This window comes from Ambystoma mexicanum, chromosome 5p (genome assembly GCF_040938575.1).
Source record: "Ambystoma mexicanum isolate Mex_15411 chromosome 5p, UKY_AmexF1_1, whole genome shotgun sequence".
Lineage (NCBI taxonomy): Eukaryota > Metazoa > Chordata > Amphibia > Caudata > Ambystomatidae > Ambystoma > Ambystoma mexicanum.
The window spans coordinates 694,660,864-694,681,258 of record NC_090930.1 but is presented as its reverse complement, the minus strand read 5'-3'; the positions used below and the strand labels follow the sequence as shown (position 1 = coordinate 694,681,258).

The window sequence follows — 20,395 nt, the reverse complement described above, 5'->3', positions numbered from 1 at the left end:
TTGTGGATTTCTAGCTTTGTATATGTTCGAGTAGAGTTGGATCCATTGTTTTTCTGTGACATTTCCCGTGAGTTTGTGTTGATCGGCTAAGTTGTTGTTTAGTAAGTTCCATAAATCTCTGAGATTGTGTGTTTTGTAGGTTTCTAGAATGGCTTCTGCGTCCATTTGTAGGAGAGTCATACAATGGGTTTTAGTCCAGTTATTGTAGTTTTGTTGTTTTTGCCGCTTTGATTTTTGTGAATGTGTCTTTGTCTTTGATTTTCTTTAGTAGTCGCACAGTGTATCTCAGCATTCTTTTCCTCTCAACTAGCTCCTTATTGTAGGTGTGTGGGTGTTTCTTCTTGGGTTGTTGCGTCGTTTCCTTGTGGTATGGTATAAGTAGCCATTGGCAGTTGAGTTTCTGAGCGTCAGGCAGTGCTTTTTGGAGAAATTGTTTTGTGAGCGTGGTTGTCGCTTGTTGGGTAATGCGTAGTCTTCTGCCCGCTGTGCAAACTTCCAATGGGGCAGTTTGATGGGACTGAGGTCGTTGTTGCATGTGTTGTCTGTGTATGCTAATCTGGTTGTGGTTGCTTTTTGATGTTCCAATTATGCAACTTTTTCTAGTGCATCCATCAGTTTTTTGAGAAGTAGATGTAGTCAATGATGGCAGATGATTTCCCGTGGGACCATGTTGTTGGTATCTTGTTCGTCTCGTATGAGGGATATTCGATGAGTGATAGATTACAAATGCTTATTTCCTTAGTCCATCTTTTGGCACGTGTTGTCAAGTCTTTGTGTGGAATCGATTGTCCATCTACTTGCCATAGGTGAAGGTTTAGATCTCTGCATGGTATGAATTTGATTGTTGTGTATTCGCTGGAGAGTTTGTCCATTGTTAAGAAGACACCATCCAGGAAGGTTTCGTTGTTGATGGCCGCAGGGTTCCAGTAGAGGTTCCTGATAGAGATTACTCTTTCCTGTTATCTTTCGCATACAGAGTCTGGGCTTCCTTTTATTTTTATGACAGTGTTTTGTGTCCACGGGTTGATGTTTGTGGTTTGGATTGTGGACCATGTCAGGTCAATCTTGATTAAGGTTAGTAGACCTGATGATGGTCTTCCTTTGAGTCTTGTGGGTGCCAGGTTGAGGAAAGCTAGGAAGCCATCCCAGCATGGGGTCTGGGAGAGCCAGGTTTCTTGGAGGCAAATGAACTGGAATGTTTCAAATTCTGGCGATGATTCATTGAATAGATTAGCGTTGCCTTTAGTGTTCCATGAGCAGAGCACAGGGTCCAGGTGTTCTTTGTCTCGGTTGATTGTTACAGTGTGTCGCTCACGTTTGTTTTGGTTGAGTAGTCTAAGCTGTCTTCTGAGATGTATTCTCGTCTGATTGCTGGTGCGGCTGTCATTGGTGTACGTACTTTTGGAGTTGGGCTTGATTGGCTGCGTGGGATGTCCTGGCAGTGTTGTTAGTAAATCGTTGTTTGTGGCTGGGTCTTGCACTTTGGATCGCTTCGGGGAGCGTTTGTCTCCTTCGGTCGGTGTTGGGGAATTTGTTAGTTTCCTCAGAGCGTCAGTTTGTTCTTTTTTTGATGTCTTGCTGGGCCTGCATCTGAAACCAAGGTTGTGTAGTATTTTCTTCATTGTTATTATCTTTTACATCGTTGTTTTATCGTATAATTTCAGTGATATTTTATCGTTGCGTTCTTCATCTTCGAAGGTGACCAGCTCAATGTCTCTGGATTGTATTTTGTTCAGGTTTGGAATTGCTTGAAAGAGTATTAAAATGTTAGCTCCGTTCAGCACCAAAGGAGTTGGTCTGTGAATGGTATTTTCTATGCACACACTGTGGTTTTCTATTTGGTGAAATGGGTTGATGAATGTTGGTTCAGATGGGTCTGTGGGTTCACTTTAGTTTTTCGTGCTGGATCTTTTTTGTACTAATTGAGCTATTGAATGCCCGGTTCTGGCGGTATTCAATGTTTCATTGTATAGCGAAGTTGTGGAGATTTCGTCGTATGTTGCATGGTTTTGTGCGTCATCGGCTGAGTAGGTCATAGATCTGTCTGAAATTTCTTCACATGATAGGGCGTCGCTGACGGAGTCGCTCGGTTGATATTCATCGACAATTACTAGACTTGAATCATTTATTTGGCTTTTTGTTTTTGTGGTTTCTTGTGTTGTTAGGTCCTCATGCGTTGTTAAGTTGAGTAAGTCGTCTATGCCCGGGCTTGGTTCCTTGTGGGTTATTGCGACAGTTGCTATCGGCTTTGTGTGTAAATTGTTCGTTGCTGGACCTGGTTGCATGAGCTGGGTTTGTGTCAACTTCTTTGCATGGTTTTTGGTTTCTTTTTTTTCTGTGTTATGTTTCGGGATTGTAAGATTTCGTAAAAGGGCTGTCGGGCTAGTTTGTTTTTGTGTCTGTTTGGCATTCTTTTTGGTAGATTCTTTGGAGGTTTTCTTTCCCTGACCAAAAATCTTGAAGATGTTGTTTGTAGTTGTGTTTTCCAGTATGTCTGTTGTCTTTGTTTCCGTCTTTGTGGACATTTGGGGGGTTTGGAATTTGGTTTGAAGAGGGGGCCAGTGCTGTTGATGAGGTGTGTCTCTGTTGGTCGAGGTTCAGTTTTTCTGGTATCAGGCAGATTGGTGTTAGGTTGCCAGTGTGATCTTTTGTTGTATTCTGAGATATGGGTGGTTTGTGTTGTTGGCTTTTAAGCCATGCTATCAGTTATTTGGTTAGTTGGGTTTTCTCCTTTCTATCTCCTCGTGCAATCTCGAAAAGTCTTTGTTGCCAGATGCGGGACTGTTTGGCTTCAGAATCTAGGCGTTTTTCTATAGTTTTTATAAAATCTTCTGTGTGTATTTGCTTAGAATGTATCATTGCCAGTAGTCTTGCTTGGTTGCGTATGTTGTCTTTGGTTGCTTCTTGTAGTTTGAGGAATGGTATCATGGATTGTGAGACCACAGCAAGTAACATGTTTCGGAGTTCTGGCATAGTTGTTGGTATTCTCGGGTTTTGAATGTCCTCGTTTGAGGCGTTGTTCTGTTTTAGGACGCCTGTATTGGGTCTTAGGCAATTTGTGTCATTTTCCTGTGCTGTGGTGTGGGAAAGTTCTTCAGCGTTGTACGTAAATTGCATCGTTTTTGTCCTTTTTTTATTGTTTAGTTTGGTGGGTCTCTGCTGGATCGTTGTTTGTCATAGTTCCGGGTGTTGGTGTTTCTGGGTAGAGGCGTGGAGGTGCAGTTGGATGCCGCCAAGTGGATTGATTTGCTGAAGTTTTCTTTCCTTCTTTCCGCACTGTTCATGATGGACTCAATTTCAGTGATGTTTAATAGGCGCGTGGCCTTGATTGTTATTGCAATCGGTTGGCGTGTGAGGGTTCCTTGAGAAATGTTTGAGCTGCGTGGGCTTGAAGCCATTGTAGTTTTGCTTGTTTTGCTTTTTCTCTCTTTGTCATTGCAGCTGTGGACAGTGTTGGAGTCTGGGATGGACTACGTTGGTTCGTTGGTGGGGTTGGGATTTTGATGCTGAATTTTCGCTGTTGTTTCTAGTGTTGTATTTTCTGTTTTTGTTTTGGTTCATTGTGCGTTGCAGGGCTCTTTTGAAGTTGTCAGTGGTGGGTTTTTCTGTTTTTTCTAGGAGTTAGGTTCTGTTGACGATCCGTTTTGCTGGTTGATTACCTTTGATATACCGTGCTGAGTGTCTGCTGAGTGTTGGATATCAGGTTGGATTTTAACCTGTCGGTTTTTGTCTGTTTGGTCTTTTGGTATTATATAATTTGTTGGTTCACTCTTATTTAACGTTTGTGGGTTTTCGGTTAGGTCCCAGTCAATTGGGATTTGAAGTTCTTGGGGGGTAGTCCTTTCTGGCTCAGGAATTGTTTTGGTCCGATTTGCTCTGTCTGTGTATTTCGGTGGGTTCCACTCTGGTTGAACATGGGCTTGGAATGAGTTTTGGGGACTGGTCTTTTCCAGTTCGGCTAGTTGTTTGGGAGGGACATGGTTTGTGGTGCTTATTTCTGATTTGTTGTGAATGGATTGGTTTTCAGAAGGAGGTCTGTGGATTAGTGGTGCTGGACAGGATCAAAGGGGAAAGGGCACCTGCAGTCTCCTGACGTTCAAGGTTGAGAGTTGTCTCTATTTGCAGCAGTTGTTGGCTGTTGCAGCAGTGAATAATTAGTACTGGACCTGCAGTCTCCTGTGGTTCAAGATTGAGAGTTGTCTCTAGTTGCAGCAGTTGTTGGCTGTTACAGCAGTGAATTAGTAGTATTGGACAGGATCAAAGGGGAGAAAGCCCCTGCAGTCTCCTGTGGTTCGGGGTTAAGATTTGTCTCTTGTTGCAGCAGTTGTTGTATGTTGCAGTGGTGGGTTAGTGGTTCTGGACAGGATCAAAGGGGAGAAAGCCCCTGCAGTCTCCTGTGATACGGGGTTAGGATTTGTCTCTTAGTTTGGCAGTTGTTGAATGGAGCTAGACAGGAACAAAGGGAGAAAACCCCTACAGTCTCCTGTATTTCAGGGTTTAGATTTGTCTCTTGTTTCAGCAGTTGTTAAATGGTGCTGGACAGGATCAAAGGGGAGAGAGCCCCTGCAGGTTCCTGTGGTTCAGGGTTAAGATTTGTCTCTTGTTGCAACAGTTGTTAAATGGTGTTGGACAGGATCAAAGGGGAGAGCGCCCCTGCAGTCTCTGTGGTTCGGGGTTAAGATTTGTCTTTTGTTGCAGCAGTTGTTGAATGGTGCTGGACAGACAGGATCAAAGGGGAAAGGAGCCCCTGCAGTCTCCTGTGGTCCAGGCAGTGGGAGGAGTTCTTATGTTGAAGAGTGTTGTCTCTTATTCCAGGGCTGTTTGATCGTTGGTAGACAGGATCAGAATGGAGGTGGCCTTTATGGTTTCGGGTGGGAGGAAAAGAAAGAAAAAAAAAGAGAAGAGAAGGAGGTCCTGTGCTGAGCCTACCCCTGTATGAGTCCTGTGTCTCTTGTAAGAGTCCCAAGTCATGTGAGTTTCTGGACAGGATCAGGGGTGTAGGGTCTTCTGTGGTCTCTCTTCTGTTGTTTTGAGTGAATGAGTCAGTTGTTGCACATGCCGTGTACTTGTATCACCTGCGGTCTCTTTTTTTTTGTTGTTGTTGTTTTGATTAAAGAAATCAGCTGTTGCACTCCGCGGGTGAGGCTAGCTTGGGGTTGTCTCCTGAGTTCCAGGGGAAAGATCTTTCTTGATGTGCAGTGTGGTGCGATGGAAGCCCTGTTGCAAGCGCTCAGGTGGCCTGATCCTCACGATTCGAGCGCCCGTGCTCTGTCCCTCTCGGTAGTCGCTGGGCAGACGAGCGGGGAGCAGTTTTGAAGGTAAGGCCGCAGTTGGGCTGGGGAAGAGACGCTGGGGAGCAGTGGTGTATGGTTGTGCAGGCGGGACTTGCCAGGAGGATCACATGTTGCTGGGCATGGGTCTCGCTTGGGCAGAATGGAGGTGCGTAATAGCGCTGTCGGAATGTTAGTAGCCAAATGGGGGGGACGTGTGTATTGAGGTAAGCACTGTGTGGGCCTGCGAGTGGTGCTTGCTCGGAGGATCGCTGTTTGACGCGGATCTTGTCTGAGGGGGCGAGTTGAAATCTCAGTGGCTGGAAGGATTTGGTTGCTTGTAGGTGCTCAGAGTTAGGATTGGGGAGACGCGGGGAGGTGCGGGGAGTTGCAGGGGGGAGGTGCAGGGGGGAGGGGTCTGTTCTGTTCTGCGTGTGGGTCACGGGGCTCGGGGATGGGGGAAGGGACGGGACGGGGACGGGTTTGTTGTCACTCACCGCAGAGGGTTGGCAAGATTCCCAGTAGGAAGTTTTGTGGCAGTGTGGTTTGAGAGGCCAGTCAGCAGATTAATGTCTTTGGCGGTAGTCCTTGGGCATGCGATGGCGCCGCAAAGCCTGTAGAGCCTAAAGACGGAAAGCTCTGCAGCAGACTCTGCGGCCGCTCCGCAGCTTCTTGGGTATTTTGAACAAAACATAAGTAGTGGCAATAGAGAGAGGAGCAAAAGGTGTCCTGCAAAGCTCCAGAAATCAGCGTAGCAGCTTCCCCTGACTTCCTTTGACTGAAAGACTCTGCAGCAGACTCCCCGGCTGCTCCGCGGCTTCTTGGGTATTTTTAACAAAAAAAAAAGTAGTGGCAATAGAGAGAGGACCAAAAAGTGTCCTGCAAAGCTCCGGCAAGCAGCGTAGCAGCTTCCTCTGACTTCCTCTGACGGAAAGACTCAGACTCCAGGATTAATATTCTAGTTGAATTCTGCCATTCCTGAATACCTGCTCTCTCCTCCTATCTCTTTACATTGCCTATTGGGGGTTGAGGGGTGTGCAGGGGGAACCTTTAACCATAATGCTTTCCTATCTGAAACCACACACAAGTATTATTTTCTGTGCTGAATTGTTTGCTCACTGTTACACTTTGTGTATTAAAGAGGTCATTCAGTGTTACATCCCCCCATTGGTGATTGTTGTGTACCTATTAAGACATATTGTGATAACATTTTAAATACATAAATAAATCTTTACCTTTGCAAACCAGCCGGATTCCTGGTTCAGTGTGACCGGGGGTGAAGGGGCTTCCAGGAGAAGGGCGTGATAAGAGTTGTATATCGTTCAGAATAAAGAACTTTTAGACAAAAATAAATAAGGATTTCAGTTGTGCATTACATGCTAGGCATTGACTTGGGTGTGTGCCAGATTGAAATCACTTACACTACTCCGGTCTACACCTCCTTCTAGTGCCTAGTTTACAAGCTCTCACTCTCTCCTAAATCTTCTCTCCTTATGGCCACCTTCTATTGGCCACCAGGACAGTCCACTCCCTTCCTCTCAGGATGGGCTGCCCTGGCCTCCTCTCTACTTTCCTCCTCCTCTCAACTCCTCCTGCTGGGTGATCTAAACATCCATCTAGACTCTCCTGACCCCTCAGGACCTTTTCGCAACCTATGCGATTCTCTCTCCCTCTCTATCTTACCCTCTGGGTCCATGCACACAGCTGGACACACTTTGGATGCATTTGTCTCTACCGGCATCCCTCTCTCTATCCCTCTCAACACCTCTCTCTCTTGCTCTCTTGGACGGGCCACTCTCTTCTCTCATCACACAATCTTCTCTCCTCTCCTCTTGCAAAGCCACTCAGTCTCAAAAAGTGACAGCAGCTGCCTTTGCCTCCACCTACTCACCGCCTCGTACTCCTGCATCTGACTCCCACCCTGACACAGCCCTCGCTAACTTCAATCTCTCTATCCCTAAAACCCTTGATACATTTGCACCTGGATTGAGGGTTGGACTGAAGCCTTCCAAAATGTGCAACTCTTGGTACGACTCTGATCTGGTTGCCCTTAAATGCAAGTGTAGGGCAGCTGAGCAGAAATATAATTCATCGGGCGTACCCTCTGACAAACTAGCCTGCCGCCTCCTTCAAAGGCAATATCGACTGTGCATCCACACCAATGAAAGAGTCTTTATTCAAGTCTGCATCTCAGTGGCTTCAAACAACAGGGCCAAACTTTTCAAAGTCTATAAGGAACTGGCCAATCCTGCAGTAGCCTCCTCTTCTGCCACACCCATCCAGGACCTTTGCTCGGCCCTGCCTGCACACTTCACCCCAAAACCCCAAGACATCCTTTCCTCTCTCTCCTCCACACCACATCTTACAACACATCTGGTTCCTCCCTTGGCCCCTCCACCACTGCTCCTCTCTTCTCTCACTCCCGTCACACCTTATGAGGTCGCCAGACAAGTCCGGTCTATGAAAATTTCATCCAAACAGGTGGATGCCTGCTCCTACAACACCATTAAGAACAACATTGACTCTCCCACTCCAGCCTTGACTGATCACTGCAATCGCTCTTTTGCCACTGGAGTTTTTCCAACTTCTCTTAAGCACTCCCTTGTGCACCCTCTACTTAATAAACCCTCTGCTGATCCGTCCATTCCTGCAAACTGCCGCCCCATCTCTATGACCCCTTTCCTGGGAAAACACCTTGAGAAGCAAGCTATCTCTCATCTCACCCACCACACTGAACCTGCTGGTTGCTTACACAACCATTAGTCTGTCTTTAGAGGATACAGAGGCACGGAAACTACTCTTCTGAACACCTGTGAAGACCTGCTCTAAAATATTGACTCAAACACTGCCTCTGTCCTCATTCTTCTTGACCCCTCCTCTGCCTTTGACATGGTAAACCACAACATCCTGATCGCAGGTCTACATGACACCCTGGGAATCACATGTCAGGCTCTGGTGTGGTTAACCTCCTTCCTTTCCAAACGCCCATCCCAGGTGGAACTAGGGCCCTTTCTCTCTTCTATCACTCTTTCAACTTGTGGCATTCCCCAGGGTTCTAACCTATTCCCCTGGTTCTTCAATGTCTACATGGCTGCCCTTGCACATGTGATTGCCACTTTCATCTCTAACTTCTAGTGTTATGCCGATGACATGCAACTCTCCTTAAGGTTACCCTCAGCCAACTCCTCTACCTCACTCACATTTTATCTAACTGTCTGTCCACAATTAAGTCATAGTGTGCTGCAAATGAACTATGCCTCAATGCCATTAAGACTGAGATTGTTCATATTGGGACTCCTGTGCCTCCTTTCCCACTCTCATTCTGGCTGGCCTCATTTGGCCCTGCGCCCGCAACCACCTGAGAGGAAAAAGACATTGGGGTCATCTTCGACTCCACTCTCTCCTTCTCCACTCACATTTCAGACTCCTCTAAAAAGTCCAACCATCAGCTACACCTCCGCAGAGGTACTCTTCCTTTTCTCAGCTTTCCCCTGTGGCTCACTGTCTCCAGAGCCCTCGTTCTCTCAAGGCTGGACTACTGCAACAGCCTCTTTCTCAACCTCACCGCCTCTTGTCTGTGCCCTCTGCAACTCATCCAGAACAGAACCGTGAGGCATATTCTTGACCTCAAGCCCAGGGACTGCATCTCTCCAGTGCTAAAATCCCTCCACTGCCTCCCCGTGGCTGCAAGTATTAAGCTCAAGACCCTCTGCATTGTCCACAAGGCTTTCTGGGGCCTGGGACCTAGCTATCTGCAAGAATGCCTACCTAAATACTGTCTTTCCTGAGCCCTCCACTCAACTACCTCCAACCTTCTGTGTGTGAGCCAGTTCTCCAAGCAGAGATTTAGAGGGAGATCTTTATCCTCTGCAGGGGCCTCCCTCTGGAATAGCCTCCATGCAGCACTCCATCTTAAGTCTGATCTCCTTAAGTTCCTTCTCTCTCCCTCTACCCTGCTAACCTTGCTCTCTGATATATCTCTCTCTCCCTCCTTTTCTGCACAGCCTTCTGACTGCCCGCCTGATGTACCTCAGAGTCTCACAGGTCCCTGGTACCCTCATTAGTCCTTTCACACTTACCTACGGGCCTACACTTGCCTCATCGCTACTGCACTTGGTCAATGACCCTTGAGCGTGGCATCTCGCAGCACTTACCCCAGCTTCTGACTGACTGGGCGCACTTTGTCACCCCTTTCCCCCCCTTGCACTTGTGCCCCCCCCACCTCCTCCACCTCTCCTGCACCTGTCTGTGCACTTGCTTGATCTAAATGCACCATGCCTTGAAGATCGTCTATCTGTTTTTCCCTTGTCTCCCCTCCTTACATGGTGGCGTCTCAATGCACTTGGAAAAACTGCAGAATCGTTGTCAGACCTATGTGCTGTCATCTAAACTGTTAATTGTATTATATGCACTTGTTCCATGCTCCCACTCTGCCTGTGCAGACTTTATTGTTCAGAAATTCAAGGGCTCTGAATGACTGTTATTATTTTCCCCTTTTTCCCTCCCTCATGAGCGCTTTGAAACACTTACAAATAAACAATACCATACCAGGAGGATTCATGTGATGAACTCATCTCAAACTATCTATATCATGTAAAAGAGCTGCTGGACCAGAGGGCACCACTAAAAGCCACATTGGTTAGACCAAATAGAAACCATCAGAAATGGTTCAACTCTACATTAGTAGAGCTAAAGAAAGAAAAAGGGAAGAAAGAGGGCAGATGGCAGAAGAACCCATCACAGGGCAATAAGGAAAGCTGGAGAGAAATTGAGAAAACCTACAAAAAGAGTATTTGTGAAGCAAAAAATAACTACTTTAATGAACAAATCAGGTCAGCTGCAAATTCCACCAGTAAATTATTTGAAATACTCAAATCCATTGAAAAGCCAAAAGCATTAGCATCTACATTTACACCATTCAAGGAAGAGTTTGATAAAGTTCAAGCAGACTTCTCAAACAAAATACAACAAAATCTGATAACAGACTCTCAAATAATATCTAAGGCCCAGGTCGACACGACCACCATGAGACAATCACTGCATCATCAGGGAACTTTCAATTTCCATAATGTCACAACTGAGGACATTGTTAAAACACTGTCTTCAATGAATCACAACTGAGGTCATGGTTAAAACACTGTCTTCAATGAAACCAACGTCATGTGCCGAGAATGTCATCACTCCGAAATTAATTCTGGAGAATATTAACATTGTTGCCCCACTGCTCACTAAGATTGTCAATGCATCCTTCCCCCGACAGAGTAGTGTCAACAAGCATTAAAACAGTAACCATCACACCCCTGGTGAAGAAACCAGAGTAAGATCAAAGGGAACTGGGAAATGTAAGACCTATCACAAATTTTAACTTCCTCCTCAAAGTGATGGGCAAGATCGCCACGACTCAACTGCAGTCATATGTTGAAGCAAACAAGATCTTGCATAATAGGCAGCCGGGTTTCTGAGCTGCTCATAGCATGGAAACAGAAATGCTCGATTTGCAAATCGATATGCTGAGCATAACAGGCAAAGGGAACCTGGGGCTACTCATACTCCTCGGTCTAAGTACAACATTTAATCTTCTGGACCATGAACAGCTCAAACAGGAATTAGAGAAGGTGGCCAATTGCTCCAAAGAAGCAATCAGCTGGCTGACATCCTATCTCACAGACAGGAAATCTAAGGTCCATTGGGGAGATACATTTTCCCATGAGACCTCCATATTCTCGGGGGTCCCTCAAGGTGCCAGTTTATCGCCGCTCCTTTTCAACTTCTACCTCAGGTTCCTCTGCGTAGTGTTAGATAACATCAGTGCACATTTCACCAACTACGCAGACGATACTCAGCTGGTGGTAGAGCTGAGTGTTAATTACTCCCAGGATAGTGCCAAAGTGAAGGCACTTTATAAAACATTTGAAACCTGGATGGTTAACAATTGGATGTGCCTAAATGGCAGCAAAACAGAGCTGATGGTTTTCGTCTCTCACCAAGCTCAGGCCAAGTTGGCCCCTCAATATGAGTCATTTCACATAAAAGGCTCCCTCATACAGGTAGTAGGCAAAGTGAAAACATTGGGATGTTTCTGGAAGCCTCAATGAGCACATAGGCACAGGTTATGTATGTGAGTAAAAATTGTTCATACTGCCTCTGGCTTCTCAGAGCAATCCAATCCTACTTGAGTGAGGAAAACTGTGCATCCATCGCCAGAGCAAACATACTGTCTCGGCTGGACTATGGCAATGCACGGATATTAGGGGCAAATAAGTGGCGCATAGCAAAATGCCAAGTGATCGAGAACAACACAGTTAGAATTGTAAATAAGAAAACTAGGAAAGAACACACCAGCAAAGACAGAAGAGACTTGCATTGGCTGTCTGTGTAAAACAGGATTCAGTGTAAGACATTGAGCCTGGTTCATAGATGTCTACACTGAAAAGCCCCAGCATACCTTAAGGAAAAGATTACCCGCTATGTACCAGGGCGAGTATTGAGACCTGAAGCACAGGGCCAGATCACTGTTGCAACTCACAAGAAAAGTGATGGTTTGGGCAAAGCCTTCCATACAAAGGCTGCAACCAAATGGAACAACCTTCCGCTACAACTAAGACTAGAGTCCACATACCCCACGCCCAGAAAGCAATTTAACACTCACCTTCTTAGGTGATATCAGGTTAGAGATATAATAGCCTAGTCAGACAGTGTCCTTTCATGTTTCATCTCATTTGTATTGTTATCCTGTAAGTCCCCAGTCTTTGTCTTAGTGTTGGTGCTCAGATGCCTGAAAGGTTAATGGTGCAGTACAATTAAATAAATAAATAAATAAAGACATAAATACCTTATCATACCAGCTCAGTCACTGCTTTTGACTCCCTCCTCCTTGACAGCTTAAAGATCATATCCAAGCCTCAACCTCACTGCACTGGTGGTGGGGTTGTCTTAATCTTCCCTGAGCGGGTTCCTTCTTCCATCTTACCCAACCAGCCCTAATCTTCCTTTCAGAGACTGGTGTGCAAGTTGGTCATCTCTCCCTCCTCCACTCTGACCATTGCCACCATTTACCAGCCTGCAGGATCTACCACACTGTCCTCTCTGAATAGGCAGATTTCTGTTCTTTCTTACTTTCATCCACATCCAATCTCTTCCTCTTTCGTGATTTCAACATTTAATTGGACTCCCCATCACAGGTTCCACTCTCTTCATTAACCTCTGCACCTCTCTATCACTCTCCATTCTCCCCTCTGGTCCGACCCAATCAGCTGGTCACACTCTGGACGCCCTCATCCACTCTGACCTCCCTCTCTCTTCCCCACTTGTCACTCCCCTACTCTGGTCAGACCATTCTCTCCTTTCCTCCCCCCTGGGGTCCTGTGACTGAGCACAACAAAGACCTGCCAACCTCGTTCACCAAAATCCAACCGATGAAACGAATGTCAGTGGCTGGCTTTGCCTCAACCTTCATCCCCATTTCTCCCCCTACCTCAAATTCTTCCACTGACATTGCTCTCAACAACCTCCCTCTGGCCATCACTAATACTCTTGACACCCTTGCTCCAGTCATGATAATCTGCCTGAAACCTGCCTCTAAGCGTAACACCTGATATGATTCCGATCTTGCAGCCCTGAAACGAAAGTACAGAATGGCGGAACGGAAGTAGCAAACCTCAGGTTCATCCTCTGACAAACTGACCTGCTGTCTGCTCCAAAGGCAATACAGACTCTCAATCCATTCTAGTGCATTCAACAACACGGCTGAACTTTTCAAGATTTGCAGGGAACTAGCCAACCCTTCTGCAGTCTCCTCCTCCCTGTCTCCCTCCCAGGCCCTCTGCAAAGCACTGGCCATACACTTTGCCACAAAAACTCAGGACATCCTGAACTCCCTTGTCACTCACCCTCCCAACCCTTCCCACACACCCTTGCCTTCCTTGGCCCCTCACCCTCCTCTTTCCTCCCTCTCCTCCTTCTCCCAATCACATCTAAAGAAGTTACCAGAGTTATCAGCTCCATGAAGGTCTCCTATAAAGAGGTTTCTCTTGCTCATTCAGAACCATGAAGGGCAACATTGGCACTTTTGCCCTCTCATTGACTGATTTCTGCAATCACTCTTTTCCCTCCCCCCTCAAGTACTCCCGTGTGCACCCTCCTGAAAAAACCTTCAGCAGACCCTACCTGTCCTGCATTCTACCACCCTATTTCCATCACCCCCTTGCTGGGGAAACTGGTTGAGAAGCTGGCCTTGCCCAAACTCAACTCACACACCAAACTTGTTGGTGGTCTCCACGACCGTCAATCTGGATTCTGAGCATCCAGAGCCACAGAAACTGCCCGTGAAGAACTTTTCACATCTCTGGACTCCAACTCCCCAGCTGTCCTCATTTTACTCGATCTCTCCTCTGCATTTGACATCGTCAAGCATTCCATCATCATACAAAGACTCCACAATACCCTTGGCATTTTGGATAGGGCACTGGACTGGCTGACATCCTTCCTAACTGACCACTCATCCCAAGTCATCCTGGACAAATTCTCCTATCCAACTTCCTTCTCCACCTGTGGTGTCCTTCAAGGTTCTATCCTATGCCCTTGGCTCTTTAACATATATGTTGCTCTGCTGGCACGCCTCATCCACACCTTTTCCACCAACTTGCAGTGTTATGCAGATGCCACTCCACTCTTTCTCAAACTTCCTGTTGACCACCCTTGCACCTTCCATCATCCCTGACTGCCTATCAGCCATTCAGTCCTGGTGCACCTCTAGCGATATTTGCCTCAAAGCCTGTAAAAATGAGATCCTTCCCATCGGGACCCCTGCAACCGCTTTCTTCCCTTCACTCTGGCCTTCCTCCATGGGCTCCCCCCTGCTCCTTCTGCTGAAGCCAGAAAACTTTAAGTTATCTTCAACTCCTCTCTCTCCTTCCTCTCTCACACTCATGACATTGCCAAAAAGTCCCACTTTCAGCTATTCCTTTTCAAAGGATATGTCCATTATCTCACTTTTTCCCAGAGACTCAGCGATTCTTGAGCTCTGGTTCTCTATAGGCTTGACTATTGCAATAGCCTCCTCCTGAATTTACCTTCTTCCACTCTACAACCTCTCCAGCTAATCCAGAATAGGGCATTGAGACTTATCCTTGGCCTCAAGCCCAGGGACCTAAAAAGTGGTCATTGGCTCACTGTTGCTGCACGGATTACATTTAAGTTCCTATGTGTCATCGACAAGGCTGCCTGGGCCCGAGGTCATCACTATCTTCAACTTTATCTCACTAAATACTTTCCCTTCAGACCTCCACGTTCCTGAGGCACCAACTCTTTCTGAGTAAAGTGCTTTGCTAAACAGAGGGCAGGAGGTTGATCGCTTTCCTCAGCTGGCTTCCTACTATGGAACATCCTACCACTCTCTCTGCGCCTTGAGCAGGACTTCCTTAAATTCCGGGAGCTCCTCAAGACTTTCCTCTACCTCTTCCTCCCCATCTTCTCTCCTCTGCTAATTTCACAGTTGATTTGATTGGTGTCCTGGGTCCTAATGCATCCTGGGGTCCCGGACCTACCACACCCAGTCGCCCATCTTTTGTCTACTCTCAGCACTTGCCTTGGCACTCCCTCTGCCTTGGAGGCTCGCCTTTGCACCCAACATGAATCCAGGCCGTGTAGCACTTACCACACCATGCACTTCATATGTTGCTCACTCATAAGCACGGACACTCCAGCACCTACAGCCTCTGGCCTCTTCCTTCTGCACTTGAACGTTCTGAATACTCACAAGGTATAGTAGGTTTGTCCTTTTTCCCTTTTTCCAGCCTCTGTTGTGTATTCAATATGTATCACTCCCTTGTTCCCTCCCTTTGCCCTGTGGGCACTTTGAAACAGTATGTACTTGCTGTATAAGCGCCTAACAAGCAAATAATAAATAAATATTATTGGTAGCTTGCACAGGATTTCCTAGATGCTACTCTCTATATTCATAATCCACTTTGCATCAAGGGACAAACACAGAATATGTTACCGAAAGTATATTGTTTATAAATCTCACACCACAGTTCTGGCTGCCTAAAATCTTTCTCCCAATTAGCACGTTTCTTTTATTATATTTAGAGTCCCCTTTGTAACAGTATATGTTGTTTTTTAAATATATTTGTATGACCATACAGAACACATTCTTCGTGTTTTGTATTTAATTCAATGTGTTACAGTTCATAATGAACTTTTCACATTGTGTGCAACATAATCAATGTAATTATATGCTGAGCAATAATGCCAAAACTCCATTGACTTAATACTATATAGCTCATAGACAAATCTCTCCATAAATCGCTAATAAACATATCCCACATTTTTCAAGAAGTCAATGTGTGCCCGTTGGTCTCAATAATGCACTTGCATAACCTACCAATTCTTTCATCCTCAAGTAGTCCCATATGGTGTCCATGCACAGTTAGTGTCAAGTGCAACAGCATTACAAACCACCCCCATTCAGCAGAGGGACGTACCATCATGTAACGTTGCATTTTACCAAAGCTCAGCCTTAGCCTTACTAGTTTGCTATTGGACTTCAGTGAGGATAAGTGTTTAAGGTTTCTTACCGGCCATTCGATCATACCTTACTGACAAAAACTTATTTTAAGAATGGGAACTCTTTATGCCAATCAGGCTCTCAATCACTAACCTGAAACATTTCCTCATTAAAAGTCTTAAAATATCTTAGCAATCTCCCCATAACACTTCCCATTGCAACATGCATTTGTCTCAAAACACATTATTCCATCCCATGTTCCTTTGCTCAGATTTACCCTTCTACTTATCCTGAACAAACTCACTTTGCTACCCTATGATCGTAATTTAAGCCATGGCCCACCTGCTTCCTGTAACAAATTGTTCAAAGCAGTGCACATCTGACATTGCACACCTATTCCTAATTTGGATTAGAATTGCACACATTTCTTTGCCTTACAGTGTTACAAAAGTGAGATAGATAAATGATGGCGAAATGTTCAGAACCATTTTGTTGATCTAGACCAGTGGTCTGCAAACTGAGGCTCTCTGGATGTCTTGGACTATGATTCCAATGATGCTTCACCACTGACTATTCTGTCTAAGGCTGCTGGGTGGTGTAATCCAACCAAAGAAATCTGTAAAGTCAACTGTTGCAGATATAAAACTGACCTAGACCCATATTAATATCTATTATTTGTTGTTTTACATTGTTCTGTTGTATAGTGGTCTGAGGCCCTTCATTCAACTAATCAAATACAAGAATATGAAGATGGAATTGACTGATGTATATGTGATGCTGGAAATGCATCGGAGGGACAGGGCTTCCGTATCCTTGTCCTTAACTGATTTTTATCGTGTGTTCTGTCGTGTTTTCCATGCAGGAGTTCATGTGGGACTCCTGGCGGTGCAGCTCTCTCTTTTGGTTTGGTGAACAGACCCAAGGGATACCCTTATGGCACCCATGGGTAGGGGTACAACGCTGTGCCCCTAGTGTATGTTTCTGGGCACCTATGTGTGACCCACAGAGCAGGGTACGAGCTGGTGGCAGCTAGGGGCTGAATTGACTGGTGCCCTGAGCGTCCACCATTTTGGGATGCCCAAGCCCTGTCATTGGACTCAGTAGGTTCCTGATGGAGACAAAATGGCCCCCAGGGCCTCTTGCCCTCCATCACCTCTTACCTTGATCTTCCTGAAGTCCCGGAAAGCCCTGACTCTGTCCCTTCCCCCTGACTGGCTGTTGGGTGGAAGTTCCATATATGGTAGTGTGGGGAAGTGCTGACCAGACTGGCTGGAGCCTTCCCAACGACCGGATGTTGTGGGTACGCCTGTGGGTGGGACCTGGGTGAATGGAGTGTGTGACGAATACGCATTCTATGTTGTGGGTGTCTAGTATCTGGTGGTTGACACAATGACAGAGACAGCCCTGCCCCAAACCGGTATGAATGCAGTATGGAGTGTTGAATGGCTGGGTATTTGTCCCAATACACATAACTTGTTGTGAGTGTATGGAGAGAACTGAATGGCCTGAATGCACTGTGTGCCTGATTGGCTACCTGCCGCTTGAATGCCCTTAGTCGTGATTGGATAGGAATCGTGTACAGAAGCTGAAGTCCACTACAACGAGTAACTGGAGTAACTGAAGCTTGACCTTGAAGTCCTGCTGGACGAGAAGAATTGCTGTTGCCCTCCTTCACAATCTGAAAGCTGCTGTGCCTCCAAAACTGACCCAGAGAGGACCTGGTAAGGCGTCCTCTTCCCGAGCTATGAGGGACCATCGTGCACCAGCTGATCTTAGCCAAAGCTCCTTGGTAGACAGACCTTTGACAGGCTGCTGACCTGGGGACTGCTGCGGAATCCCAAGGAGAAGTGCACGGACTGTTGTCCGCCACTGTCGCCGACCGCCATCGCCAACCGGAGCCACTGTGCTCCCGTTTTGCCTAAGAACTTCATTGATCCAAGGACGCTCTCATCCGTATCATCGCCGCTGTAGCCTGCTGGCGAAGGCCTGACCGTTGACGCGCTGAGAAGCATCCACCGGTGGGTTTCCCACCACCCAAAGACCCCAGACATGCCGATGACTCGACGTCCTTGCTGGGCCACAGTTCTTCAAACTCTTTGCGGTCCAGAACTATCGACACTGAGGTGCCCCGCACGCCTCTTCCTTGCAGGACGTTTACGCTCCCCAATCAATGAGCACCGCTAGGAATGAAGCTGCCACTTCACCGTCGTAGCTCAATCTGTTCTCCGCCGGAAGTTCGACGACCCGTGACTCCTCCGCCGAGGAACGCTACAACACCAGGTGCTTTGGGGTTGCAGAACTATTGGGAAGTCTATTGTGAGAAATATATGGACTGGGCTTGTATCTTTATTCTACAGGTTGCCCAGGTGGGGGGATCTCCACACAGAGCTGTGTTTAACGGTAGTGACCAGTATTCTGCCAATTGTTAAACCATCTTGCTTTCCTTCCTCCCTCTACTGCTGATTTCCTCTTTATTGATCTGTGTGACATTTTGACCGTATAGTTGATGCACTTTAATGAGATCTAATAATCGTTGTGGTACCACTTTAGAACTGTATATATTTACCATTGTTGATTTCCTGGGCACAAAGTGAGTTATCGAGATATTGTATGTGCCTTTGAATATTAATTATATAAAGACTGTGTTTTGACCGATACAGTGTGTGGACATTCATTTGTGGGTGCTTGGGGACTACACTGTACTTAAGAACCAGCCCGCATCACCTTCTGAGAAGCTAGGCCTTGATTGCTCATCCATTGCTACCACAATAGAGAATCTTGACTGGGGTCCTCTGTGCCTCTCCTCTACCATATAGAGAGCAGAAGTACAGACCCCCCTCCAGTCTTTACAGTATCGTACACACATATTACAAAAATGATGATACATGTGGTACAATGCTACTGTCCCTTGTCTACTTACCCTCTCCCTGTAGGCAGAGATGTCATCAGAAGCAGAATCCCAATGCTAACAATGCAGCTCAGAGGTGTTGTTGCTTCTTTTAGTGCCATTGTCTTCAAACGTCTCAATCCTAAGAATGGGAACGTCTTCAAGCCTGTCAGTCGTGTGTGTGACAAGAAATATTTCGATCAGTAAAATGTAGGAAAAGTAAAAAAAACAGAGAAAGAAAAGAGATGTTTTACAAAACACAGAACACTAGTGTGCATTAATTGAACAATGTAATCATTATTGGTTCAGTGGAACATTAATCAAGTTCACCTTTACTAGCAACAGAAATATACATAATTTCAAGTACATAAACCAGGCGTGATTTTAAATCACCAATTTCAGTCTCATTTTAAGGTGTGTGTCTGACCGAGAGCCTGGCCTGCATTTTTAAAGACCCCTGGTTCTAGATTATTTTCTGTTCCTAGTGCCACGTTAATGCTCTTCAGACATCAGGAGACATGGATATGTGCTAGGAACAATGTGAACAAGCTAAACAGGTGAGCAAACAGACAGACACAAAGCCAAACTGGCTGTGAGGGTGCCTGTCAGAAAGACAGGCAAGAACACAGGTCGAATATATAAAGACAGAAAGGTAGACATATACGTATAGAGCAGACAATGAGGTATGCAGGAAGCAATGGTGAGTGAAAAAATGACTACTAGAAAGGCAACAAGAGACAGAGACATGAAGAGGAGAAAGGTAGACATGGAGACAATGAGTGGGAGATAAAGAAATAAAATAGCTAGACTATTTGATGGAAACGCCAAGGAAGAGACAGAGAACAATTCAGAGAATGAGATAAAGAAAGTAGAAAGAAAGAGCAAAGAGTGAGAAAAAGAACATAGAAACTGAGGCATAAAACAAGAGTGGGAAAGAATGAGGGATGAGGCTATCAGCTGAAAGAGCACTAGAGGAGCTCCAGCAACGCCCCATCCAGCTGTGCACAAGTAAGGACAGACTAGGTCCCCATTTGAAATAAATAAAATGTATCTGTATGCTGGGTAGATTGGGCATATATCTCCATCAGGTGATCTCCATGCCCTGATGCCTGCGGCCTGCGAGCGTAAGAAACAGGCAAATACAAATAAACCACAATTATAATACAGCAAACATTTAAATAACAGAAGGTCCACATAAATATATGTTGAAGAAATCAGTAAAATGTGTTCAAGACAAGTAACATTTCTTGTCAGGTTAGAAGTAAAAGAAACATGTTTAAAACATAGTCAAGAAGTAGTGTTCTGTGTTGTACATCGCTTGTCACTGTGGAATACAATAAAACAATGTTTGAGATCTAATATCACTCTGGGTCTCGCTGGGAGACCCGGATCACACATCTGGCCATGCCGCCATTGACATGACTGACTTGAACGTTGTATTTGGTTAAGTTATCAAAGTTATCTAGCAACATAAAAGTACCCCTACAGCTGAAGCACTCCAGCAAGCACTCTGTAAATCTCATTGCTGTGTTTCTATAGAGATAACATTGCAGGCTTTATAAATGTGGGCCGGGGCTCAACTTGTAACAGAGAACTACTGAATGAGAAACATACATGTAATACACTTGCAAATGAGATACAGTAAACAGTCCCATGATAATAATCTTATGAACAGGGTTTCCAGTTACTGTAGGTCTGAGACCACACAATAGTCCATAGTAACAGTACATG

The 20,395-nt window shown here is 45.8% G+C and overlaps 1 protein-coding gene across 5 annotated transcripts in view; it reads right to left on the bottom strand.

Annotated features, from left to right (window-relative positions):
- GABRA3 (gamma-aminobutyric acid type A receptor subunit alpha3) overlaps nucleotides 1-20,395 on the bottom strand; it is a 2,265,987-nt gene that overhangs the window by 1,886,728 nt on the left and 358,864 nt on the right. For all 5 annotated transcript variants that reach the window (XM_069613066.1, XM_069613068.1, XM_069613067.1 and 2 more), the window contains one exon: nucleotides 18,698-18,830. In XM_069613066.1, coding sequence (XP_069469167.1) covers nucleotides 18,698-18,830 — 133 coding nt within the window. The remainder of the gene's footprint in view (nucleotides 1-18,697; nucleotides 18,831-20,395) is intronic.